This window comes from Kryptolebias marmoratus, linkage group LG17, assembly GCF_001649575.2.
Source record: "Kryptolebias marmoratus isolate JLee-2015 linkage group LG17, ASM164957v2, whole genome shotgun sequence".
Lineage (NCBI taxonomy): Eukaryota > Metazoa > Chordata > Actinopteri > Cyprinodontiformes > Rivulidae > Kryptolebias > Kryptolebias marmoratus.
In genome coordinates this window covers 14302578-14329452 of record NC_051446.1, presented here as the reverse complement: position 1 = coordinate 14329452, position 26875 = coordinate 14302578, and the positions used below count along the sequence as shown (strand labels likewise).

General features: G+C 41.4%; 3 protein-coding genes across 5 annotated transcripts in view; 1 reads left to right on the top strand and 2 right to left on the bottom strand.

Annotated features, from left to right (window-relative positions):
• The window catches only part of ift140 (intraflagellar transport 140 homolog (Chlamydomonas)), a 20282-nt gene extending 5018 nt beyond the window's left edge, over positions 1–15264 (bottom strand). Inside the window, exons 1-18 of one of the 2 annotated variants that reach the window (XM_017418552.3) lie at positions 15129–15264; positions 14528–14689; positions 14190–14411; positions 13955–14076; positions 13549–13679; positions 13289–13464; positions 13097–13188; positions 12913–13019; positions 12590–12732; positions 12261–12464; positions 12094–12166; positions 11865–11956; positions 11631–11758; positions 11411–11528; positions 11178–11299; positions 10952–11087; positions 10539–10670; positions 9731–9963 (exon numbers count right to left, since the gene is read on the bottom strand). In XM_017418552.3, the coding sequence (XP_017274041.1) occupies positions 9731–9963; positions 10539–10670; positions 10952–11087; positions 11178–11299; positions 11411–11528; positions 11631–11758; positions 11865–11956; positions 12094–12166; positions 12261–12464; positions 12590–12732; positions 12913–13019; positions 13097–13188; positions 13289–13464; positions 13549–13679; positions 13955–14076; positions 14190–14411; positions 14528–14674 (2378 nt within the window). In that variant the 5' untranslated portion in view covers positions 14675–14689; positions 15129–15264. Of the gene's footprint in view, positions 1–9730; positions 9964–10538; positions 10671–10951; positions 11088–11177; positions 11300–11410; positions 11529–11630; positions 11759–11864; positions 11957–12093; positions 12167–12260; positions 12465–12589; positions 12733–12912; positions 13020–13096; positions 13189–13288; positions 13465–13548; positions 13680–13954; positions 14077–14189; positions 14412–14527; positions 14690–15028 lie in introns of both variants that reach the window. The other variant, XM_037980910.1, reaches the window with a different exon arrangement.
• Positions 54–7327, top strand: tmem204 (transmembrane protein 204). The gene is made up of 3 exons (XM_017418553.3): positions 54–1011; positions 1760–1915; positions 6072–7327. Exons 1-3 carry the CDS (start codon positions 732–734, stop codon positions 6314–6316), a joined length of 681 nt encoding a protein of 226 aa, XP_017274042.1. The 5' UTR covers positions 54–731; the 3' UTR covers positions 6317–7327.
• Positions 15265–15970: 706 nt separating the features above from the next.
• Positions 15971–23459, bottom strand: telo2 (TEL2, telomere maintenance 2, homolog (S. cerevisiae)). 2 transcript variants are annotated; one of them, XM_017418290.2, is made up of 20 exons: positions 23348–23459; positions 22664–23029; positions 22314–22591; positions 22162–22230; positions 21496–21643; positions 21218–21389; positions 20994–21135; positions 20153–20289; positions 19979–20064; positions 19192–19287; positions 18990–19078; positions 18792–18883; positions 18581–18697; positions 18369–18440; positions 18095–18265; positions 17690–17781; positions 17483–17582; positions 17283–17347; positions 17082–17197; positions 15971–16542 (listed from the first exon to the last, which is right to left on the bottom strand). In XM_017418290.2, exons 2-20 carry the CDS (start codon positions 23005–23007, stop codon positions 16421–16423), a joined length of 2508 nt encoding a protein of 835 aa, XP_017273779.1. In that variant the 5' UTR covers positions 23008–23029; positions 23348–23459; the 3' UTR covers positions 15971–16420. The 2 variants fall into 2 exon arrangements, with proteins under 2 accessions (XP_017273779.1, XP_017273778.1); XM_017418289.3 differs by having other exon boundaries at positions 23154–23406.
• Between the last annotated feature and the right edge of the window lie 3416 nt (positions 23460–26875).

Below are 26875 nucleotides of genomic sequence, written 5' to 3'. Positions count from 1 at the left end.
GCAAGACAGAAAGAAGTTGCAGGAGGTGGGCTAAAGGACTTCTTGTTCCAGTCAGACAGCAGGGGTGTTTCGAGTCAGCCTATGCAAAGCCAGCAGCGAGTCAGCTCCTAGCAACGCCAACCAAAAAAGTCAATCTGTTTTTTTAATTTTTTCTTTTTTTTTTTATAACTCCTCTTCTTTGAAAACAATGTCTCACTGCTAGAAAGAGCTTCTTAAAAAGTGTCTAGGGAGAAAATTGCTGCACACATAGAAGTCAGAAGAGTGCATCAGACAAAGCAGAGAGGCAAAGAAAAGAAGATTAAGAACAAAGACCACAAAAAAAAAAAAAACAGGGTCAAATTTAAGTAAGGATCTAGAAGCCAAGCTGCAGCCAGTGGAAGTCAGTGGAATGGACCCAGGTCCCAGTTGGAATAATCCCCAAGTACCCGCAGTGCTGTCTGAGGAGGAGGGCTGAGGATCGACGGCAACAACAACCAACTCCTGTATGAGGATGAATGGAGATGTTCTTTAGCTAACCCCTAAAACAACACTCCTGCCAACTCATCTGTGCGAGCTGTGGGAACACTAGCAGACAGCTGGAGGAAGAGGAGGTCGTGGAGCGGAGTCAGGGGGCCCAGAGTGCTGCTGGTGCCTCTGACCCGGAGGAGGGGAGCGAGCAGAACACCGAGGACGAACAGCAGCTGCAGGAGGAACACCACGGAGGGGGAGAAGTGGCGGGCGTCAGGCGTTGCATGGCCGTGCAGAGGCTGGTGGCGGCAGCGGTGGTGGTAGCCCTGCTTTCACTTGTCCTGAACAATGTTGCAGCCTTCACCCCAAGCTGGGTCCTTCAGGCTCTGGAAGACGGACGTAAGAGGAACGTGGGACTGTGGAGAATGTGCCCCAGTGGAGGGGAAAGGGGCCGTGATGACCTCCAGGCTGTCAGTAAGGTGCAAGGGACACATAGGCAGTGTGAAAGCCTTGGATGGGGATCAGAATACGCAGGCTACCAGGAATCCCGCAGCACTGTTAAATGTAAGTTTTCACCTCGATTCATAAGTGTTATTTAGATCTGCTTTGCAAAAAAAAAATGCATATCAACAACCACTAAGGCGTAAAATGTTTTCATACATGAAGTAGTTCTTGCAGGAAAAAATGGTAGTACTCAGCTGTTTCTATGACTCGATGCATTTATTTTATATGAAAACATTCTGACAAAGAGGGCATTAATAAGTAAAGTTGATTGGTTAAATTTATGAATGTACTCAGTTTTTAACTTCAAGCTTATCCGCTGCACTCAAGTAAACATCAGCCCATGGTAGCTAGCCAAGTATTTATGGAATGTGCTTTATTAAAAAGTTTAGGTCTATTTTGTTGGCTTTCCGTCTCCCTGGTGAGATGGAGTATTTGGATAAAAGACTAACGGTGCTGCGGTGGATTTATGTGCTCTACCAACTTCAGCTCCATTGAGAAAATGCCACCCGAGAACAACTCTTGGAAATGCTGAACTTCCACTGGCAAGCCTTACTGGGCACAATTGGCAGCACGTCTGCAAATACTGCACAAAGAAGCACTTCACCATTCATGAAAAACTAGCAATCACAACAATACTACCCGATTCCAAATGAGTAATGCACTGCTTCCTGAGTGCTTTGTCGCACTTGAAGATTTAGACGTGTTTTTAGACCAGGCAAGCTTTGTCTTGACTGCGGTGTGTTCAGTTTGAACACATTTGTAGCACAGAGCAAAAGACATGACGACTTTTCTTTTCCGGCCCCTAAAGTGCAGTTTAACATGATGCGAGCGTGCAACCTGATGGCGACAGTGGCCCTGACTGCCGGTCAGCTGATCTTCCTTCTGGGCTTGATGGAGCTGCCCTTCATCACGCAGGAATCCCAGTGGTGGGAGGAGGCCATCGCTGCACTCTTTCAGCTAGCCAGTGAGTACCGGCATGCATCGTGTTTTTATTACTTTACTTCTGAGAACAAGAATCATGTCGAACACAACATGCACATTATAATTCAGGACAGAGAGACAGAAACTGCAGTGAAGAGAGTAATGACATTAGACTAAAATTACCAGGGGAATGGAGTTTAGCTGCTATCTTAAAGGTCACTCTGCACGTTTCTATTGACATGTGACAACTTTTAGATCCCATCCGCTGTGTGTTTAGCCACTCTAATGTCTGGCAGATATATTTGCTCGACTCGAGCCAATTTTGGCTCTTAATGCAGATAAGGTAGTAAAAGTTTGTTAAAAGTTTGAGCACTGTTAACACAAACTCTTCTTCAACCCATCCATCCACCCATGTATGGCATTCAGAAGTAGCTATCCCAGGGCTCCTTCTGAGGAAGTGTGGTCGCTCAGCTGCATGGCACAGTGCAAAATGAAGGGGTCTGCTCTGGGTCTAAATTTAGTCCTAGTCCAGAATCCCTGGGCCAGAGCTGCAGCGAACCAGGGAGCGACTGCCGGGCGCCAGGATATCCCTGCTCAGGACGAGGAAATGTCTGTGACTACCTGTTATGCAAAGCCCTGAGCTGAAGAAGGAAAAAGAGGGGAGGGGGAACAAACGGGAAAGACAGTTTTTCGACAGGGACTGTGTGTTTGTGCGTGCACTTGTAGAGGCAGATCAAGTGTTTTGTGTTTTTGTGATTGTGTGTTCATTATGTGCTTCGGGAGAGAAATATCCTGTGGTACACATGACAGCAGGGTGGGATTTGCCTCGGTCTAGATAAGCTGGCCTAGCTTTTATGTCTGTGTTTACAATAGTCCAAGAAAGCAGCAAATAAAGCATCCTCTGTATTGTTACTGTATTCAGCTCGGATTGCAGCAGGGATGGCCGCTGTTATCCAAAGACTTTGGTGAGAGGATCGAGACCCTCCCAACGTGACTGCATTTTTCCATATTAGGCAATGCAACCAGCAAAACTCTAGTTACCAGGAATCCATCTCAGAAAAGCATGGTTAATAAAAACAGCAGCAAAATAAAGATGCCTTTGAATAAAAAGATAAATAAATAAATAAACTGAAATACTTTAACATCAAAAAGCAATTACTCTCTCTGGAAAAAAATGTCTACTTAGTAATTAAACGAGGTCAACAAAGCTGCTGAGAAACACCATGAAATGATGGGAAGTTTCCAGCTAAAAACAGAATATTACCAGAGAAACAAGGGGCATAATCTTTCAGCCATACTGGATAAATAAATGTCTCTGTTATGATGAAGACATTCTTCATTAGAATTTTTGGACTCTTAGTTTCAATATTCTGTTGAGAGTTTTATGGAAATGTATAACTCCATTTAAAGGCCTGTGGTTTCTTGAAGGAATGCATATCGCCCACCACCTTTTGTGCCAGAGTTTTAGACTAAGATCATCTTATAATCGGAAGGGACAGAGTCAGAGTCGTTGCTTTAGCTCCCTGAGAATGTGTTGAGGATGGTTGATTAAGGTTGATTAGCTGAGGTGGCCATCTTGAATCGGGTTGACTCCAAAGGTTAATCAAATGTAGACGTGCAGGCAGTTTCATTCAAATTCATCCACTGGGTCAAAGGATATTTTACTAACAGTAAAGACAAACTAACACACACAGACACGGGTAAAAACAATACTTGGCCGCAGGCATTAAATATGTAACAACATGCATACAAACAATTCAGGCGTGAGGTTTTAATTAACTCCAGAACAGGTTGAACACATATGATGGGTTTGTTCTCAACCCCACAAAATCTGAGGAAACCATAAAAAGCTAAAGTGTAAAAGTATAATAATTCACAGTGACGCTTTACCCAAAACGACATGAAAAAAAAGCCTCAAGTTTCCTCTGCGATCAAACACAGACCAGGCGTGTGGTCTGTGTTTGATCGACTCTACAGAGAAAAACTATTTCCAACCATTTCCTTTTAACTCCAGTTATTGTTGAAGTTATTTCCTTATGGCAAGATGCATGTATGCATACAAAATAATGATGATGATGATGAGCAAGATTTCTCCCCTAAAATATTTCAGAGGTAAAAAACAAAACAAAACAAGGAACAACAAATGAATAGATTCATCATTTTTTATTTGAGTCAAACTGATATTTGTGGAGTCATTTTAACTGAGGCTAGTTTCATCAGCTAATAAAATAAGAGTTATCTGCATTATTCCTCAGAATTTATTCCACAAACACAAAAAAAATATTATGAATTTTCTTTCTCAAAAAAAAGAAGCCTTATCTTCTGATAGAAGCAGCTCCATTCACCAACCCATGCCTACTTTAGCCCTCCCCCTGCTCGTTAGTGAATGGGCTTCAGCACTGCATGAATGGAGATATTTTTACTGGAATGTTTTCATTTTTAGACGTGCCAAAACGCTCTGGAATTATCCATCAAGTGTGACGGCGTAGAAATAACAATATTAACCTCCACAGAGTGACATGTAAGTATTGTTAGCTGGTCAGGGCTCAAGGCAGAGTGCTGGCCTTTTCACCCTGGGAGACAACTCTAAATCTGTTTGTCTGAACAGATATAAAAGTTGGCATCTCAGTGTGCCTAGCTTTAAAAAGATGTCTATTTTTTACTCACAAGACATTCGCGGCTCCATAATGATAAGCGCGTGATAAATTTGAACCACTGTGTGCCTTTTAATAACACAACCAAGGCACTAAAAAAATGGAAAGGAAATTAGCGAAGACAAATAAATTCGCTAGAACCAGGAGTTATTTACATGCTCGTGTCAAATGTCCAGCAAATACATCAACCTCGAGGCTTAGGGTGTGGAGAGGAGGGAAGGAAGGAAGGATGGAAAGAGGAAGAAGGGGAAGGAAGCTTGAGAGATAAGTCTGTGCCAAAAAAGAGGTTCACACAGCCTGAACTGGCTCGAGCATGGACAGGAGATTATTCATTATCTCGAATAAGGAGCCAGACAGGTTAAACATGAGCAGATCGAGAAAACAGCTGCATTCTTTGCATACACACAGTGATATACAGACACAATTATCCACATCCTCACTTGAAACAATGACGGCCATCTTTCTGAAGAAAGCAGAGAAAGAAATATAAACCCCGACTGGTGCCACCGAATGCTCCAGGAAACAAACTGATTCATATCCTAAAGAACTAACATCCCGATTTCCAGTCATTATTTTTGGTGCCTTTATTTTTACCACTGAGGATGGGGTAAGTTCGGACGTGTGTGATTGCTGAACAATCGAATGGCCGCAGGCGCAGACCACACCTGAACAGCAAAGGGCTCTGAGGCTGGGGCTTTCTGGCTTCACATGCAAACACGAGCCCCTCATTGTGTGAGCTGAACTTCAGCGAATCAAAGAAATCGGGAGATAAAAGGTATCAAAGGCCCTTTCGAATACATATTCCCTGCTCTTATAGTTTTTGTGCTTTTGAAGACTTTAATCTGGAGATCTCAGAAGCCGTTCCGAAGAGGAAACATATTTCCTAATTCAAAGGCCCCACACAGAGCTCCAGCTCAAAAGTGAGGACTGAAAGGCTGCTAGTAAGAATGTCAGATTTAAAAAAAACAAAAAAAAAAAAAAAACACATTGACACTTTGTACACACTTAAAAATAACCAATATTTCTCCTAGCTTCTAACTTTTATTTAAAAATTAAATAAATTAATAAATACACTGTTGCACATTCAGACCGCTTTGCTTAAACAAAAAGTCTCCTGAAAAACAAATTACAGCGACTCTCATCGATAATTATAAAATGTCCACATATCTTTAGGCTTCTAATCGAACTACGAAGCTCTTGAACGTGGAAGAAAATTCGGACAATCAAGATGAGATGCGCTCTAAATATTGAGCGGTCGCTATGTTTCTTGGGATTTTTCTTGTCTTGAAATTTTGCAGATCTTTCTCCCTTTAATAAACAACAGTTGCCTTGTAAAAAGCCAATCGATTTCAAAAAGTAAACTTGATCTAGAGCTAGATTCCTGGTTGATGTAAATGTCCTAACAGGAAGATGTTAAATTTATGATGAGCTATTTGTAGTTTCTGCAAATGTACCAACAGAGGTGTAATATTTTGCCTCGATGTCCCGTCTTTAACAGCTTTACCCTGACTGACTGGTGCCTCTTGTCTTTGTGCTCCGGTGCAGGTTTCGTGCTCGTGATTGGCCTCGTGACCTTCTACAGGATCGGACCCTACACCCACCTGTCCTACTCCTGCTACGTGAACATAGCCGCTTGCCTCCTGGCCACAATGGCCGCGGCCATGCTCATCTGGAACATTTTACACCGGCGAGATGACTGCCTGGCGCCTCGGGTCATAATCATCAGCCGCTCCCTGACATCGCCCTTTCACCCGCGTCTGGACAACGACTACGTGGAGTCGCCTTGCTGAGCCTTGAGGCCCCACAAGCGAAGCCAGCCAGGAGTGATGGCGCGAAGTGACGAACCTGTGCTCTCAATAACTCATATTTCGCCTCACCTGAAACAAGACTCCGAGGTGGAAAAGGCAATCTCGTGGCTCCACAAGAGCTGATCGAACTTGTACCTACTACACAGTTTCTCCTACTTCTGGCTCTATGAATATATCAGATTTATTTTGCTATTTGAAGCACAGGAATCACATATTTATGAAATAAACATAAAGCAACCAAAACGTTAAAAACATATCTTTATATTGTATTTTGTTTAGTGTAATAACACTTACAGAAGCTAACTGGTTGCTAGTATGAAACTTGGATGAGGACTGTCTTGTTTAAGTCATTTTTATGAAACGATCAAGCGGGAACTTGACCTATTTAAAAATAAAAAATAAAAAAGGCACTTAATAAATGGTCTCCAACAAAATACCACATTTGAAAGAAGACCATATTTTACTAGATTACCTCAAACTTGTAAATGAACAAGGCATAAGCAGAAGGAGAAATCAAGATCAACAAAGTTTTTAATTGTCCTTGACAAAACAGTAGGAACATTTCATTTAAAATCGCCACTGAGAGATAATATTTGGACCATATTACCCACCTAGTAGATATTGAGCATTTCTAACATTAAAAAAGACAACTGACAGGTAATCAGAAGAATTGCTTGGATTTTCAGTCACTTTTGTCACACAACCATTAACAAATTAAAGAAAAAAACAAATGCATTGCTTAAATTTGTTTTCATATGATGCTTTCCATTTAAAACTTTGCCTGCTTGTGGTACATATAATATACCTTTAAATTAATATAATATAAAAGACTAGAACAGTGCTACTGTTAGAAGTGGTGTGTTGGGACCAGATCATACTAATGCAACAATCTCCTAGCTATCCGCGGGTCTTCCATGGTAGCAAACAAAGGGGCACATGAAAATAATAATATGTCATCATGTACATTCAATAAATGTATTTCTAAATACTCGAGCGCAGTGGTTGCTGTTGTTACTACTGTTTGGCTTCTATAACACGGCACGAGTGACGAGTGGTATGTTAACGTTTCATTTATTTGCCTGCTTTTTCTGGGGGTTTTACCACCTGCAACGACATTCCTAGTCAAAGCTGTGCCTTTAAATGGAAACTATTTGTTAAGCAAGACGACACAAATGAGTAGGATCAGAACAACCAGGAGAAAAAATTGCAGGATTCGTTCTGCATCTAACTCACTGATTGGAGCCTTTTAATCTGATCTCGGTTCAACAGATTGCTTCACAGTATGTTTCTCATTCACCCATTCACGCAAACAGTTCTACAGCACTTATTAAAAACAGCCACACTCATTACTGAGCGCCTTAGGAGTCTAGTGTTTGACACCTGGAGGGGGGCTGACCTACTAAACCACAGGAGCTCTGGCCTCCTCTGTAAAGTACAACACCTGCATGTTTCATACCTTCGGCTACATGAGCTAAAACATGCAGGGTTGAAGCTATTTGAAGCTCTCACTGACATGAATCAGCTGGGCACTAAAGCCAATTCTAAATACTTTTTTATTCAAATTCCCTATTTTCCACTCTCAGATTTCCAGATTTTCCGTCACTCAGTCATTCATTTTTGACATCTGCGAGCAAATATATATATATTTTTTACTATTTGGTCCCAAAAAAAAAACTCTTAACGAGGTAATGTTACATTCAGAAGATGTACTGTTTGTTATTAATGCTAATATTTCCAGGAATGGCTTGTAATAATCAATTACCATCAATAATCCTAAATCTGTGAGCAACACAAACAAATAACATCTCTACCCAAAAAGACACATATAGATTAGATATAATTCTATTTTGTGTATATACAGATTTTTGTTCTTTTTAACAAAAATAACTAAAAAACTGGTTATAAGTTGCTAAGTATTTATATTTTTACAGTGTCAGATTAGCCTTGTTTACTGACAACATCAATATAACGCAACATGAAAGCCGCTGGAACGTTTTAAACACTTTTTAACAACGTTCATACTTTCCATGATCATGTAGGAAGCCTGGATATAAAACTCTGAACTGTCAGGTTACAATAAAAGACCGAAATAGGGTATTTTATAGATCACATGTATTTTTAGCTTACCCATACATCTGTGTTTTGGGTGAACACTTAACCTATGCTTTAAAACATAAACGATGTTCTTATTAAAAAGACTCATTGAGCTCAGACTCAAGCTGAGGGAAATGTCCCAGAAGATACAGTTAGTTTGTTGTTTTAGGAAATGCACACTCCTGTGGGTGGAGATTTGCAGGAATCAAACACAATACTGACATTTCATTAGAAAAGAAAGATGAGGGGGTGGGGAGGCAGCCTTAAAAATAGCCACCGGTGAATAACTTAGTAAAGCTGTCATCAGGCCTGTTAAAATCTTTGGACTATCCGGTCAGTTGAATATGCTGTCCTATTATTTGTTTGTTTCTTTGCCATTTTTTCCCCTGTTTGTGTAATGCTTGTACGTGTGAAATCAACTGTACCGCAAAATTCTCAATGAGTGCCCGGAATCACGTACGCTCCGAGGAAACATGAGATTACTAAGGCACTCACACACACACACACACACACACGAGAATGCACATGTGAATGAGAGCACACACCCTCCTACTGATGTGAATTAATGTTTGCAAGATCGGAAAGGGTGATGCTTTCAGACCAAACAGGCAGAAGGGCTGCCTCCTGTATGTGTCTGTGTGTATGTGCTTCGGAACGTGTTTAGAAAAGTATATCCCCTCACAATACACCCGCACCCTAACAAAAACACTCACATATATACACACTGAAGAGTTCCTTCCCTCCGCAAAGACACACCAAAAGCCCTTAATCATGTCCTGTGGTGTAAACTCTTCTTTATGGAGCCTAATAAACAGTCAGACGTTTGGCTTTGATGAATCAAACTTAGCCATAAGATTACAATGAATGCACATTTTTATTGACTCAAGTGTCTGATTTGAAACTCTTAAGACTGAATAGGTTGTGTTAAGTGAATCTGAAGCAAAACATTTGAAATGGTATGATAGATTTACCTTATTTAAATTTAGGGGTCCTGGGTGAAATAAAATAGAAGAAATTCCAGAGACGACAATGAATAGTTCTCTTTATGATATAAAGTACCTGGTTACACCTCCCCAATTGCAACTCCAGCGGAGTATTCTGTGAAAAGTCAAGGCTGTTGTAACAATGCTACCCCCATGTGTGCTGCTTATTCTTTGAACTATAACCCTTGGTAGGAAAGACTTGCTGGGACGTGATGACAATGATCAAGCGGGGCAATGAGCCCTTTGTGAGTATGCCACACTGCGTGTTTCCTGTCTCTGCAAACCTGACTGACGTCACAACGATGTACTGACATCCTACCTCTTGATGAGCTTGATGGACTTAAAGGCTTCATCCATGTCACCGATAGTCAGGTAGAAGCTGAAGTTCAACATGGCATCGCGGGTGGCCTTCTCGCAGCCCTCCAGCCCAACGAAGTCTCTTAGAGCTCGCCTGGACACCATGTGGGAGAACTGGCCAGGAGCTTCTCCTGTTGGCTGACTCTGCTGTGAAGGGGATGAAGCTTCTGTTGAGCCTGGATCCTTCTCTCCTGGCTGAACAATAGAAGACCAGGTAGAAAGATGTGATTTTAAGACTACTAGCTATGTGATTTAGGGTGAAGTAAATACTTGGAGGATTGCAGAAATACTGAGGAATGGGTAGGAGGAGAAGTAAACCAAACAACAGAGGAACAAATCTGTTATTCAAGCACATAAGGGACCGAACAATGATAGTGAAGTCTAGATAAGTAATGATTGGATTTGTGCTGCAAATCTTGTGGGCATTTTTATTTTGATCAATTGCAGCACAAATCGTTACACAATCACAGCTTCTGGAAGATGGGAGACAAGAACACAGGAGCTTTCTGAGTGAATTCTGGGGCGCAGACACTTACTTCCAGTCGAAAGATATCACCTTTCCGAAATAACAGCTACGGTGCGTCAAACCAAACACAGGATTTCACGTGAGAACAATAATATGGGAGGCTGACAAAAGCAAAGCTAATTTGTTCATGCGTGAATCTTAAACAAAGAAAAAGAAAATGCCACACGTGTATGAGGAGACCCCCCCCCCTCTACCCCACTGAAAGGATAACATGAAAACGGAGCACAGTGCTCTCTGTCCTCACCTTGCAGCTAAAATAATAGTAGGGCACGTCCAGAGCGAGTAGGGCTTGCAGACCTGAAGGTTTCGGGAAACAGTCTTGTAAGAGGAGTCCGTGTTCTTGTGTACAGAAGAGTGTCACGACTGATACATCCACCTGGGAGGAGAGGACACGCTGTACTGAGGAACTTTTTCTTTCATCTGTTGTCTTTATTTAAAACACCAAGCATACACTTGGATTTAGGTTCTCAATTTCATTTATTTATAAAAGTAATATATATACATACATATATATATATATATATATATATATATATATATATATATATATATATATATATATATTATATATTCACAAATGAAGTGCCAGCAAAAGGAAAAGGCACCAGCATTGTAGCTGTGCACTAACATTTTACACAGTTTAAAAGAGTTGTTTACCATATCTAAGCAGGTCTTTGACGAGATCTCGGAGCTGATTGGCACTGTCTCACAAACAAAAAGGCGGGGTTCACTTTCGTCCCAGAAGTGAGACACGGGACAGCGACCGCTGAATTCTGCCCCCTGAAACTTCTGCCTACAAAACACGACATGTCCGTCAACATATGAGACAAAAAAATAAAATAAAAGGCAATCTGTATGGATATACAAATCAAAGTGTAGTTACTTATCACTTTCTTCTGGCTGAAAGACACCACTGGATGGCCTCCCAGTGAAGAAGTCAAAGTGCGTCACAGTGTCCATCTCAACATCATAAAAGTACACTTTGTGATCAGGTCGTCCATTTACCTGAGAAGACAAAGTCATGATCAGAACAGCCAAGAGAATAGTTTCTAATCAAAGACACCTCCTTTACATTTTGATGTGTGAATAAGCAACACTTTGTTGTTGTTTGTTCACCTGAGAGATTAGGATGCTAACTTGGCTGCCATTGGCATTACATCTGACAGACCTCAGAGCCCCTAGATTGGGAATCTGGTCTGCCAAGTTCTTAGCACTGCAGTGAGCTTTGGCATCTCTATAAAGATGTGAAAAATGTCAAGATCTGTGCATGAATTCAGCCAGAAGACTCTGTATAGGTTGCCTATACAAAGGGAAGTGATCCACATCAACTCCATACCTTCTGGAGAGGTCGAACACTCTGATGTGCGCCGTGTCTGTGCCTACCACCAGGTAAGACTGGCACACGCTGAGTAGCACAGGGTTTCCCTCCGCCTTGGAGAAAGTTAAAAGTTGCTTTACTGTGCCCTGTAAGAGACGAAAAAAGATGTTTAGACAAAAAAGCAAAAAAAGGGGATTCAAAGTTCTTAATAAACCTGCAGTAATGTATGCTGTGATTAAAAATGTAACAAACCTGTGGCGTACGGATTTGCACCCTGTTTGGCTCTACAGTGTAGAGGTTCTCATCATGTACAGCGACCACTTGGGAATCACAAGAAAATGATCCTGGGAGGGAAAGTCGATTGGAAGTTTGAGAAGAAAAATAAAATAGCAAATTACATTAAACTTGGAATGAAAAGATAAAATGTAGTTTAGTATTTGATCTACAGTTTGAACTGTTCAGAGATTTCATTTATGTGTACCTGTGCTGCGTAAAACTGTCCCTGAGAGCTCATATACATTGACTAGTTTACCATTCCAGACTGTCACTGAGTCCTGTTGGCACGACAACACAAGATGAACAATACAAAAACTTCAGATTCTTGTTATTTATATGAAAAAAAAGAGGAAAGGCTTTCTTCTCTCTTACCTTGCTAACACACACTCCTTTTATGTGCATGTCAGACTGCAGAGCAAGGTGCACTCCTGTGGTGAAGTGGGAGATGCTGAGCTGTGTCGGGGTGAGCTGCACTGCTGCCACCTGCTGGTTGTAGTGCGCTGACATGACATGCTCACAGAGAATCAGCACTGTCTGGGAATTGTTCGCTGCCAACAGATTCTGGCTGGAGCCCCACTAAAATTCAAATTCAAATTAACTTTTCTTTTTCACCTGAACGATGCACACATCCTGCCGATATAGTGTGATATTCATGACTCCATAATAAAACTGTGGGGTTATAAAGCTGGTGCAGATGGTACCTGTAGCTGAGTGACATTTCCTTCTATTTCAGTGGGTGTTTGTAATTTCCACAGGGCTTTGGTGTCTAATCTGCTGCTGCTTGGCTGCATCACCATCTTCCACATTGCTATGTGCCCATGGGAGGTACCGGCTGCCAGGATTTCTAAGGATCCCACAAAATTCTAAATGAACTTGGATTTTTCCAGAAATCGCTAACACTGTCATAATACAGGGGCCAGTGTCAGCTCAAGTTTTAGGAATATAGTAAATAGTAAAATTATTTATCACAAAACCACATACTGAACTAGAAAAGCACTGCTTTGTCTCACACTGTCACACTCACCTTTTGCTGCACAGTATGAAACACAATTGATCATTTCTCCTTTCTCAAACCCTAAAGTCTCATCAAGAGACAAAACGTAGTTGGCATCTCTCTCCAGGTCCAACAGTCTGAAAGGTTAAAAGTAAAAATGACTACCCAAGGTAAAAAATGTGCATGTGTGCAGAGATGATAAACGAAAACGGACCTGATGGTCTGTTCCCCCGTTGCTGTAATAAGGAAGCTGTCCTCTGTCCAAATAATATCAATGTTCTGACCAGCCTTGCTGCTTAACTTCACCTGTGACACATATTCATAAACCCAAGTTCCATTTTTTGATAATCTAATTAATGTAGAAAATATTACATATACAGGAATTTGTATAATTATATTGGTATACCTTCATAACTTCCTGTGCTCCACCCTCAGGTCTCAGCTTGTACTGTGACAACATAAGGGTGTCTGTGATCATGGCAAACACCTCCCTTTTCTCAAAATAGAAGAGTTTCTTGATGGAGCCCTCCACACTGAGAAGTGTGCTCGTCTTACAATGCTCATCTACAACGTGGACTTTTCCTAGGCATAAAGGATATTAGAATAAATAATAGATAAATATGCCAAAACATGCTTAAAAACAGGCAAAACCAAAGATGCTTTTACCATCGGCAGTGCTGACATAGAATGCAAGTCCCTCCTGAGGGCCCATCTTTAGAGGCGCTCCCTTCCAGCTGAACATGTCCAGAGCACTCTCATCTCCACTCACAGAAGCCCGAGCTAACATCGCCACGTCACTGTTAGGGGGAGTTAGTGCCTCCTATTAGCAACTCATTGTTTAAAACAAATGAACTTTACAAGTTTTTCAACCCGGCTTCTTGTTTCTAATGTACAGCACCGACAGGTTTGCAGTGAATGTCAAAAGAAAGAAACTTTTCTCCAGCTCAGCTACATACTCATGTTTTTTCAAATAATTTAATTCATCCAAGTAAAAGTAAGAAAGATTGAACAACAATACAAGGGTAAACAGAGTTCGATTTTACCTAAAATAAATAAACTGTCCACTACTTACTCTCCAGGAGAGGCAGGTCTGAAGATGCAGCAAGTTAAAGGTTTGTTGTATTCATGCTTAACTAGATGGTTTCCCAAAAGTCTGCCTCTGGCGTCTAACTTCCATACCGCTAAAGCGCCAGTCTGTCAACAAAACATGCAAAGTTGAAACAATTTTTATGTTGTGCATAAGTAGGATCACCTTGTTAAGGCCAAAGGAAAGTCACATGTACTGCAGGTGAGTTAAAACAGCCTACCTGATCACCAGTTACTAAACGGCTGCCAGACGTACTCCACTCCAACAGTGTGATGTGGGCTGTATGAGAACTGGGCAGGACAGTTTGATCTCCAGAGGGGTGTATCAGCAGCGCTACCTCTCCGTTCTCCCATCCCACTGCCAAAACTGGCTTGATGGGATGCCAGCGGAGCACAGTGGGCTGGTGAGGTCGTTCCACGTGGCAGCTCTCCACATGCTCTCCCTGTTTTTTAGACAGTACTGCTCATTGGCGTCAACATTTCACATCAGCAGACGAACACAAAAAGACCCACTTTCACTCTCTCTGCCGGAGCGCAGCCCTCTGAGCCCTGGGTTTACCTGCTGTAGGTAGAGGTCCACGCTGCCTCCAGAAGCAGGGCTGCTTGAGGCCACAGCCAGGACTGGAAGGGTCGAGTGCCACATCAGGTGAGAGGGCACGGCACTGTTTTCAGGGGCCTCGATACGGTGGTCAAAATACACCGCCATGTCCCCACTTTATGCCTAAACATGAGGGGGGAAATGCAAGCAGAACAGTGTGTGAGCTCAGCAGAAGAACCAAACGTGGATTGGTCCATACATTCTCAATGTTTTATATTTGATGTAACGATTTCATGACCTCGTTAGGCTATTCTGAGAAGTCGCTAACTCGAGTCAACCTGAAAATCCATCAGAGGCTTATAATCAGTGTGATTTTACATTAAGTGGCTGCATTAACTAGTAAGTCTGTGATGGATACATATACATTCAAACGGCACTTTTATTTTATTCATAGTATGTAACAAAGAGAAAACAAAGATAAACTAAACGCAATGTATGTGAGAAATGATTAACCCTATTTACCGTCAGAGGTGCTAGCATTAGCTAGGCTAGCCACAGCGTACGGATGATCCCCGCTGACTAAAACTACGAAAAACATTTGGTTAAGCTGATGAAGACTTACTTCGGTGTCACTTTCTTCGCATCAACTAAAGTCTTTTCAATAAAAACTGAAGGAGCGCGGGACATGGACCGTTATTTGCGGTGTTGTCGTGTAGCCTTCCTTCAGAGTAAAAAAGCGTCTCTCGTAGTTGCCCTTGACAACCTCAGAGGCAGGACAAGGAGGCGGGGTTACGGAAAACAACGATGGTTCCCGAACATGTGCCGAAGATAACCGATGTGATGAGAAGACTAAAGAGTCCCTATTTACACCATCAGAAATCACAAAAATAGGTCATAAACCTTGCAGATGTAAATATATTTTCTTTGTATTTTCATCTACAGATATGTGAAAGCTGTTGCAACAATATGTAGCCAAAAAATAACATTTCAACTTGTTCTTTGTCCCTCTTTTTGCTAAAATTTCTGCCATTTTCTCTTTTTGTAGCCATTATATCCCACTGTGGTCATACATATATTTTAATTATTTTTAAAAATGATATTTATGAATCACTTGTGTATTATATTGTTCAAGTTATAAACTAAAAGTTTAGCATCTTGACTGCATTTATATTGTATTTAATCTTATTTATAAATCCCAATGAACTGGATGTAAACCCAACTTTTATTACTGCTGAGCAAATAAATCACAAATATTTTAAATAGTCTTTGTTTATTTGACATGAACTTCAGTTTATTAACTGAAAATTCTTGAAAGTTCCCAGTGTTTTAATCTGTTTTTTTTTAAAAAAAGGCATAAAGAGGTGATTTTTGCTTGTACAGTAGGATCAGAAAATTATCCAACCACCACTTTATGTCAGTAAATTCAAAATTATTTCATAAATAAAGATAATAAAGATCTGAAAACAATTTATTTAAATCTTTTAATTTTTCAGAACATTTCAATGACAGTCAAAAATACTGGCCGTACTGTATCTCCATTAACTGTGAAGCACAAGCACAGATCCTCCACTTAAAAATCATTTACCATCTAAAATTAAGTTATTTATTATTATGTACAAGTCTGTGGGGAAAAGTCATTCCTTAATGTGCCTTTTCTTCCTGTTGCTTGCTCAGTGTTCCAGGATGTGTAAAAAAAACATGAAACGCCTGGAACGGTAGCTGCTGAGCTCAAAGGACATCCTTCAGCGGATAATTGGGCTCATCCACTCCCGACAGACCAGTTGTTTGTTCCAGTTAATTATTTGAGGCATACCTTCCACCATCAACCGTACTTCCGCCTCCATAAGACTAATCTCTCTCTTTAAAAAGTGTTTTTCTTTGCAGAGATGTCTTTGCTCACTGCTGGTGTTGCGATCATGACTCCAGGCTCAGTGCCTGCTGATCTTGTAGCTGCTTCTTCAGACTTTTATCCAGCAGCACCAGACTCTGCACGGCTAAACTCCTGCAGTCCGCGTCAGGGTCTCCTTCAGCCAAATCTGTGAACAGTAACACAGGAATAACCAGCTTTCCAGCCAAGGTAAAAACATGTTGCAATAAACGTTACAGCTCCCTTCACTCGATTTCCCATGGGTAAAAACTGAACTCTGCCCTGAGCCATCGGTGCGAAGTCATTTGACAGCAAAACCACTTTTAAACTCGAGGGGATAAAGAAGAAATAAATAAAAACCCAGCTGCTTAAGTCAATCGCGTCACACACAGCCATATAGAACAGGACATCCTGGTTCCTCATCTATTTCCCAGAAATGCTCATTCCAGCTGTGTGTGTGTGTGTGCTCGTCCATGAGTGTGTGTCACTGACGGGATATTGCTGACAGAAATACACGATGCAGGTGCAGATCTGAGGCAAAGTTCATTTACAAATATAGAAAAAAAACGTAATTTAGGATAAATCTATTTTTATCTAATCCCACCAGGCACTGCGTTAAAAAACCTAAATGCTTTTTTTTATTGTTCACTGTTTAGATTCTGATTATCTGTTTATTTAGATTGCATTTACTTATGTTTTTTTTATTACCTGCGAGCCAAGCTCTGGTCTCAAACAGCTGATCGTTGAGGTCCACCAGCAGGCTGTGACTGGGCATGCTCAGAAAGACGGAGCAGACGGCGAAGAGGACGCCTCGTCTCACCGTCCTTCAACAGACACAAGACCTTTTAATTCATTCAGCAGGAGGATGTCGCACCACAAATATTAAAGACTGATGTGAATCAGACATACTGGTCAACGTGGTACCGCACTGCCCACACAAAGTCCAGCAAAGCACGACCCATCTGCGCAGCAATCTGAAAAAAACACAAGCGTACGTGTTAACAAGGCGTAGGGCGTACCTGCAGTAAAACTAACAGCGAAGGACTCTGACATATCAGTGTCAAGAGTGATAAAACGCCACAGTATAATGAACAGATGGATGAAACAACCGGCGCATTGACAGCCAGGTGCATCAGCAGGCCCAGGGTGTGGATCAACCTGCCCAGTACCAGGTGGTCGCTGCCCAGCAGGTCAAAGGTCACCTGAGGCCTGGCAAAAAAAAAAAGATGTGAACAATTTTTTAATTTTCTTCTAAAGTGCTACGTTATTGAAACTTAACTCTTAAAACTTTGCTTCAAAAGCTAAAAAAGGCATACCTGTCGTAATTCCTGAGCAGAGGAAAAAAGAAGCACCCGGCGACGGGGCCGTAACGGTTTGGAGTGGGCCTAGCCGCAGGTTCTGTGGCTCCCTGCGAGAACATAAAAGCATTCAACATTATGACGTGACGCAACATGGCGGCTGTCACATTTTCAAAAGTACTGACATGCTTGAGGAAAACCTGGTTTTCTGGTTCCAGAAATTTCTCTAAATATTTAACTATGACTAAAAATTATGCCTTTGATTTGTGAAGCAGCTGCCAAATAAAAAGAAAATCAGAAATGTAGTAGAATTCAAGAAGCTTTTGGTTTTAAAACAAACCGTTAAAGTTAAACGCTGTAACGATGAACTAAAGAGTAAGTTTAAATTTAAACGCCGAAACCGAAGACAAAAAACTCAAGTGCCTTTGAGATGCGTTTAGTCTTGCTTTGAATCCGCTTCTCCACCACTTGTCTCCAGTGAACCGGATCGTCACTCTGATACGGAGTTAACTCGGTGGTGGTCAGCGTGCCCGAGGAGGAAACCTTCTTGTCAGAGATCGGTGCAGAGAGCTCTTGAGCTGCCAGAGCGAGAACCTGGGACATTAAAACAAGACCAGACTCAAGATATGTGCCAATGACAGAGCAGAGCCTCCTTAAATAAAAACGGCAAAAAAATAAATAAAAATATTGGTTTCACCTCCAAAATGTCAAGCCGCTGTCGGAGGCTGTAGTTCAAGGAGTAAAATTCTGTAGTCAAATACTGAGTAACCTAACAAGTACACGCAAAGAGTTGCATTTAGAAAACAAAAGACTGAATTGATGTTAAAGCATTGAACTGTTTTGGTTAAAAAAAAAGAAAAAAAGCGAGACAGGGACAGCAAACATTGTTCATAGTGATGAGAATCTTACAGGAACACAGTCAGAGACAGTGAGAGCCACCATGGTCGCCTGTCTGAGACTCAGGAAGCCACTGATGCTGTGTTTATTCTCCATGTGAAGGAGCACTTTGGTCATCTGCACACTAATCTGAAAACAGCAAACATAAAGTGTTGTGTTCGGACTGATCGGTACAATTGAATAAAACAAAAAAAAATCACAAGAGGTTATCGTCTCATTTTACCTCCTTGGCTGCAAAGGCGTTCGTCCTCACCAAACTCTCAGCGGCTCTCAAACTGAGCTCCACACGCTCCGCGTCCTCGGAAGACGTCAAAGCTGCGTTCGCCGACACGTGAGGAAACGTCAGCGTTAAAAGCGGATAACATTTCTAAAGCACTGGAGCATGATTTATGACAAAGACATTAGGTTAATGGAGCCATACTTTCCAGACAGTCTCTGAGGTATCGAGGTGGGGACGCCCGACTCATCTCTTGATCTCCAGACATATCGTACGGCGTGAGGTCGTCGTCGCTGGATCGATGAGAGAGCCGAGGCCATAAATACGCTTCTGTAATCCCTTAATGGGATTTAAAACTGGCTGAAAACTGTAAAACATCTCAGCCCTGCCGACTGCAAACGCTTACCTGTCGAGATCTGAGTCCGGGTCTGTTCTCCGTGGTTCACTTTGAGGCGTTGGGTTCTGGGTGGATGTTTTACTGCCGCTCTCAGGAGAGTCGCCTCTGAGGACGACGTAAAATTAAATACAATCACGCAAGAGCAATACCAAAGATACAGAAGCTGAGATCATACAGCACAGGCTGAGAACAGAAACTGATTTTTGGATTTTATTGTACATCTGTGTGAGATCTACAGAAGCACGAGCAGAGCTGTTTGTGCTCAGAGTTCATCAGATGTTTTTAGTTTTCTTTAAACTTTGCTTTTCTCACACCGTCTTGGATTACTGCTGGTGACTTTACCAATCTGAGCCCCCTCTGACTAAACTGTCTGAAAACCTCTTATGTCTTTGACACTTTTAGGGATGCAGAAATTTTTAAAATGATGCCAGAGAAAAGCAAAGAAAAAAAACAAAAAAAACAACAGAGGCTCATCAATAATCAGAGATACAAACCACGTCTTTTCCACTGTTACAAGCTCCCTTATTACAGAACTTGTAAAACATTAATATATGAGCTTCTTACAATGTGGGACTTATTTAAACTCTACATCCTAATCCTATTTTTGTTTATAATTTGGGAATTCAACCAAGTTATATTCACATTTAAAGTATTGCAGCAGTTTTTAATGTTAACGCACAAATCACAGAATCTGCAGGTCAGAATTCACTGTTTTAAATGATTATTTCATCAGACAGGTACAGTTCCTGAGAGTGGACCTTGTTCTTATCAGCCAGTTGATCAAACTCACACCTACCTGTTCCCGAGCTCAGGCTCTGGCTCATCACTTGTGTCAGGCGTTATGAGAGAAAGCAGCTCACGAGTTTCTTCGTCCTGTTCGTACTACAACACAGCACAGATCGACTTTAGATGCATGTCTTGTGCTTTAAGCAGGTCTTCTAAAAGCCAGTGTTGAATCACCAGCTCTAACCTCGAATTCCAGCTTGGTTCCGTTGATATCCATGCGGGAGCTCAGGGACTCTCCGACCACCATGCCCATATTTCTGACCCGCACCACGCTGCTGTCCAGGTGGCTCTGCATGCCCCCCAGCAAACACTGAAGGAGCTCTGAACAACACACAACACAAGCATTCTGCACACGCTACACAATAAGTGTGTAAATGCTGATTCACACTATTGTTGTCGTGGTTTTTGATTGTAACATCTGCTTTTTTTAAATTTAACTACTTTTGCGTAATTTGTGCTATTTTAGCAATTGATATATCAAAACATTCAGCTCATTTAGGAGATGGGTGTTCTGACTTTTAATTTTTTGCAATTTTTATACCTTTTACTTTATTAACAAATATTTTGCAAATAGGAAAAAAAAAGCAATGAGAACACTTCAGATGGTCCAAATACATTGTTTTCCTTACAATCTGCTTCAGCATGCCTGCTCTAGTTCGTCCTCATATCCCAGATATAGCTTTTAGCTACAGATTTGAAACTTTTAGCTTTAAGCTAGCCTTTTGCTTTTTAATATTTAGCTAGCCTTTTGCTAGTTTTAGCTACCAAGTTGTTACTTCTAACTAGACCTTTGCTGCTTTTATCTTTAGCTCCCACTCTGCTACGTTTAGATTTTAACTACCAATTTGCAACTTTTAGCTAGTCTTTTGCTGCAGTTGTCATATAATATAAATATAAATTCCACAAAAGACAAACAATACAAGACAGTTCAATTGACAATATGGTTATCCTTCCTGCAGGCATACACCTTTTTACCAAGAACTATTCCCACCAACGTATTCACACTGTGTTTGGTCTTCTTGTACCTGAACGCAGCTCTTGCAGCTCAGAGTCCTTCAGCAGACTCACACTCAGCAGTAAGGCCTTACTGACATAAAGCTGCTGCTCCAGAGGAGTGTGTTTTACTGCACTGGGGTTAGCCCAGGCCTGAGACACAGACTGTAAAACCTGGAAAAACACACACGAATTTGTCAAAATTTTAATAGGACTGTATGTGTTTTATTTATAGACCTTGGGCTGGAGCACAAACCTGAATGAGAAGCGGCCTTCGATCCCTGTCTGCAGCGAGGTAACCCAATATTGTCCTCAAGACTTGAGAACTGTATTTATATTGTAGTAACAGCAGTTTATGAGTCATGACAAACTGGGCCTTTTTATCTGTTAGCACTAGATTTCCGATGATTCGGCCCAAGGCATCAGGTCTGAAAAAAAATAATAATAAAGAACAGAAACACTGATTTAATAAATGGGCGGAAGCGATGTTTACTTTCTAAAATCCACGTGGCTGACCCGGCTTGACCAACTGACCCTCTGACAGCCTGTACCAGCCCTGTGAGAACACTCTCCATCCACCGCTGAGGAACGTTCTCCAGCAGCTTCCAGCAAACCCTCCGCCACAGCATGTCTGAGCGCGTGCACACGGACAGCCGAGGAGCCATGACTGCCAGAACCAAGTCTGTGGGGAAACAAAAGTGCTACAGGATGACGCAAATGGTTCTCAGTCAGAACCTGCACGGCAAATAACTACAGATTATTATTAAGGTGCCCCTCAGGTACACGCACGAGGAATGTGGGTTTATTCATTTACATGTGTTTTTAGGGGATGAGCATTTCTTCAAGGAATGTTAGGCCTTTAAATGTTTCTGTTTTTCCATTGTAGGGTTGAGATTTTTTTTTAATTTTTTGTTTTGTTGTTGTTTTATGTTATATTTCTCCAGATGACATAAATCAGCAACGCAGAGTGATGCAGTAAAGAGATGCTTAATATGGTGTTAAACTGCTCTTATTGCTTCCTCATTGTCTTACATTTGTAATAAGAAAATAAGAAATGTTCCACCAAGTATTTCTGATTCGTTAATAAGTTACTCAGTTCCAAAGAAACATGCATGTGTGATATTATGAAAAGAAACACTAAAGAAGTGCCTACAGCTCAATATTATCTGTACAGTTTTGAACAAATAGAAGTAAGCTCACCACTGTGCCCCTGGATACACACTTTTCCAAGTGTTTGAGCCACAAAGCTCAACGAACAGTCTGTGCCCCCTGTGAATAAGAAATGAAAGTGACACAAAAGCAGACTAAATGGGAAATGGCTTAAACGCTAATATGTGTGAACACTCTGTAACCTCTGAGAGCCTGGCAGGTTCTCTCCAGCGCAGTGAGCATCTCTGTGGCCAGCAGTGGGTAATACTGCTGAGGAAGAAAAGGAGGTCTGATGTTCGGATGCAGCTTGTTGGCGGTGATATCCGGCAGCGCGCTTATCCGACCCAGCAGAGTCTCTCTGAGCTGGGGGGAGTCTGAGGAAGCCGATCGCAGACAGTAGGACCACAGCAGGTCGGCGAGGCGGCCGCTTTGAAGGAACCTCTCAGTGACGCTGACCAGGTGGTCCAGACTTGTCGAAGGTCTGCGTGGAGACAATGTACCAGCATCAGAAGATGGGGAGAAAATAAACAACACCTCTAATATAACATCTCACCTCAGCTCTGTTATTGCATCCATTAGCACCAACAGCGCCTGATCCGGAGGGCCTTTAAGAAACAGATGATCCCACAACTGTGCGCGGTGAGAGGCTGAGAGGCTCCGCAGCCAGTCTGCCTGGATGCTGCTGACCAGAAACCGAAGAGTGCGACTGTAGTGAGCTCTCCTGAACTCTTCCCGCTGGGCTGACGTGGTTTTACTCTCTGCTCCATCATCCAGGTAGGAGACGAGGTTCTGAAGAGCGGCAATGACGTCTTCACAGCCCGCGGATGACGAAGTGAGAGTCCGGAATAACTGGGCCACTGTTAGCCGAACCTCTGCGTTCGTCGACACTGACTCCATGATTATAAACCATAGACAGCAGCTAGCATATCGAGGAGAAAATAAACGAAATTACAGAGAAAAATAATACAAAATAAAAAATAAATTTTAGGAAAGTTTGTTGAATTTCAAGTTGAAAAATAAAATACAAAAAACAGTTTGAACACCGGTTTATGCTGTCCGAGAGTGAAGTGAATTCAGGGGGAAATTAGCTTGATCCGTTAGCTTCATAAATACATTAAAGTTACATTTTATTAAAAAAAATATAGAGAATAAAAATACTGTCGCTGTGAATATACTGTGCATCACTATTACAGTGACAACAAGTCTTTACTAGTTTACATTTGCAGGTAAAACTCACTGTACAAACGTGACGCTACTGTGCCGGTTGGGTCTCTAATGTGCGTCACCAAAATAAGACCGTAAGGTGCAGCAGCAGCAATGTTTGGTTCCGGGTGCGTATGTCAGCTGAGCCGTTCAAGACACGAATGTTTTCAATTTTGTAACACTTCAGTGTACTTGGTCAAGTATAAGTATAGTATATTCAGGTCAAGTATATTTTATTTTTGTCAGCTTTTTGGACTTGACTGTCTTGAGTGGGACAAGTTCATAACTTTTGCAACATATTTATTTTTTATCAACATATTTATGATACCTATAAAGAGTTGTAATATTTAGGGAAAAATATACACATTTGACATATTTGTTCATTTTGACATTTTGCCAACTGTGTGAATTCACCCATGTGTTGTGTTATTGATTATAAATAAAAGGTAATGCATTGTTATTTATGACACTAAAAATAATATCAATAAAATAAAAAGTGCCATAAAACCTTGAAAACAAAATAAATTTTCTTGAAGTAAATTTAACAAAATGTAAATGAAAATTACCTGCAGTGTCATATATATATATATATATATATATATATATAAAAAACTGGGTGCAAAATCTGAACTCAATTATGTAAAAAACTATCTTACTGTTCATTATATTAATGTCAATATTTATATAAGTTTTTATTTATTTAAATATTGCACCTCTATATTGCCAAACGGCAGACCAATGAATTTAATCTACGTTTTAAACAAATTTAGGGAAATTAAAGTGTGTTCAGATTGAGCAGATGTTTCTGTAGTGTTCAGAGCCGCCCAGCAGATGGCGCTCGGACACTTCTCGGTCTCGCTGTGGCTGCAGTTCAACTCTCAACCAGAAGAAGCCTCGCAGCTTCTGCATAAAGATGATCAGTAGAATGATGTTTTCTGCTTCTATCTTCATGTCACAATGAGATTTTATCTAAACATGTAAAATCATGCTTTCCATTAGATACTCAAATTTTAGATAAGCACTTAAAGAAAAACTACACAACAAACAAGTAATTTTATTCCATTTATTTATTCTATTCTTATTTCCACTTCTTACCTTTAATTTTTCTCTTTACAATGACACATTTCCCTTGTAACAATTAAGAGTCGATCACTTTGGGGCGCTTCAAAAAAAATATACAGCTGTACCCAGTACTGTAATAATTTATACATTTATATGTGAAAATAGGAATAAATTTTAAGTTGTACAGATTCTCTTTTCTACAATAATCTCTTTTTAAATCTTCCTGCGTCACATAATGGCAAGCCACGCACCACAGCAGTAGTGATGTTTGTGCCTTGAGCAAACTTTCTTTGGACACTGGAAGCGAGTTTGAGAGACAGAAAAGAAACAAAAAAAATAGTTCACAAAAATGGCAATTCATATTTACAATTCAGGTGAAACGTATAATTTAAACAAACTGACAGCCACAGTCGGTGCTTTCTCCCTCGGGGCTCATTATCAGGTTAGTTCAGAGGCACAGTGTTTAGACTAGCAGGCCAGTTTCAGACTTCCTCTCGGGGCGAGAGCAGTTAAAGTGTTATCAAAAGCCTTTATCGCGGACAGATACAGTGATCCAAATTCAAACATCCATCTTTGGTCATTTTTTTTTTAAAAACACTGGAGTTAAAATGCTGAAATCAGATCAGGTTAAAGTGCAAAGTTGCGTACAGCTCTGTGGTTCGTCTAATCCTAACTGTCGCCGGCGAGGCTTGGTCAAACTATTCGTCAATGAATCGGGGAGAGATTTAAGCATCTGCTTTGTCCGCGTGCCGTATTGTGAAGAGAAATAAATTCGATGGGGAAAACTTATTTTTCTGTCATACTGAGAACACAATGACTCACACCCAACTCCACCGATGGATGTTGAGAATGTAAGATTTGTCACACAAGTGGAGAGAGACGCAACAAAATAAATCTTTTGTGTCCGTGCGGCTCCTGACTCCATCTGGGAAGACAACAGCATAAACTGCAGACTCTGCCACACCTGAACCACCACGCCGGTGGGACGCAGGTCCGAGCAACGTGGGCGAATCGCCCCTCTGAGCGGGGCTCACGCTCACACTCCGACCTCTCATCTCCCACAGATCTAATCAGTGCGATTCATCCTTTTCCTCTGTGGATTCATTCATCTACAAACACATTTGTTTTTAAACGCAGAAGAGATCAGAGAGTCGGCGCTGGATAAATATCTGCACGCATTTTAAGACGAGAGAACCCTGACAGATACTGTACACGCTACATGCTAAAGAAGAGTACAGGCAGCTGATTTTTCCTGTGTAAGACCAAAAAAAACAAAAAAACTTTTTTCCCCTCTTTGTGACTATAAAAATACCTAGAATCTAGAATGAGCGTACAAAAATCTTTACATCATTTACATTCAAGGCCATTTTCCCCATGGAGTGGCAGGTGAATAAGAGCATTGATTTAGATGTGAAGAGTGGAAATAAACAGGAATTCGTAGGATGCCACTGACTGCCACGCCGTTCGGAAATAAACTTGATAAATCCAACAGGAAAGTTCCAACATCCAGGTCTGCGTTGATGTCCAGAAGAATTTGTTGCACAGTTCAGATCAGTCCAACGTTCCTTCACACATCCTTGAGAAGAAATAAAGCGCGGGTTTGTTCAGTCTCCCTCCACCAGTTTCTTGCCAAGCGTTATTGCTACAAAAAAGGTCTGCCGTGTCCTCCCAAGCCAACCTAAAAACGACGTAGCTGCAGGATTGGTCGGTGCCGTGTTGACTGCGTCTGAATAAATATGGCGCCATAGTAGCGTGATGCACAATATTCACACAGGCTGCAAAAATGACCCTCATTTATGACTTGATCCCTTCGCGATAAACCAACAGAAAACGGCAATAAACTCAAAACGTAGTGCAAAGTACAACCGTGTGATTCCTCGCGTACAACTTATCAAATGCCAGCATTTCAGTTGCAATGACAGTTTTACAGACAATAAATTACGTGTGCTGGGCATAACAAAACGGCAATAATAATAATAATAATACATCAAATATGCTTCCTTATTTCACTCAGCAAGAGAATGCTGGAGTCAGGTGGGCTGTACTTAGAAAGAAATTTCTGGGAGAGTTTTCCCAAAGCCGGTCTGAACAAGATTACGTCAGTTAAACCCCATCTGATGAGACGTGGTGGAAGTGTAGTGCTTTTCCAGCCCACCTCAGATCCAGGACCCTGTTTCATCGTAAAAAGTAAACCATGAAGCAAACGATAACCCCAGCCCCTAAATAAGAGAAGAGTCGTTTTAAACCAAAGCAAAACATAGAGGGGGAATGTCAAACACCCACACACACACAAAACCCTCCAGACATTTCTGATGTGTAAGCCAGCAGAAACGTCCCTCACGTGGGTTCGCTGGAATGACAGCGGGTTAAAGAGCAGCACGGCACGCTTCAAAGACGTTCACTGCAGACGCGCCTCCCGCCGCTGTCCGGCGCTTCATACGGCCTGTGGTTGAAACACAGTTCAGCGCCGTTCGGGTGGCATCAGCCCACATCCTCCCCA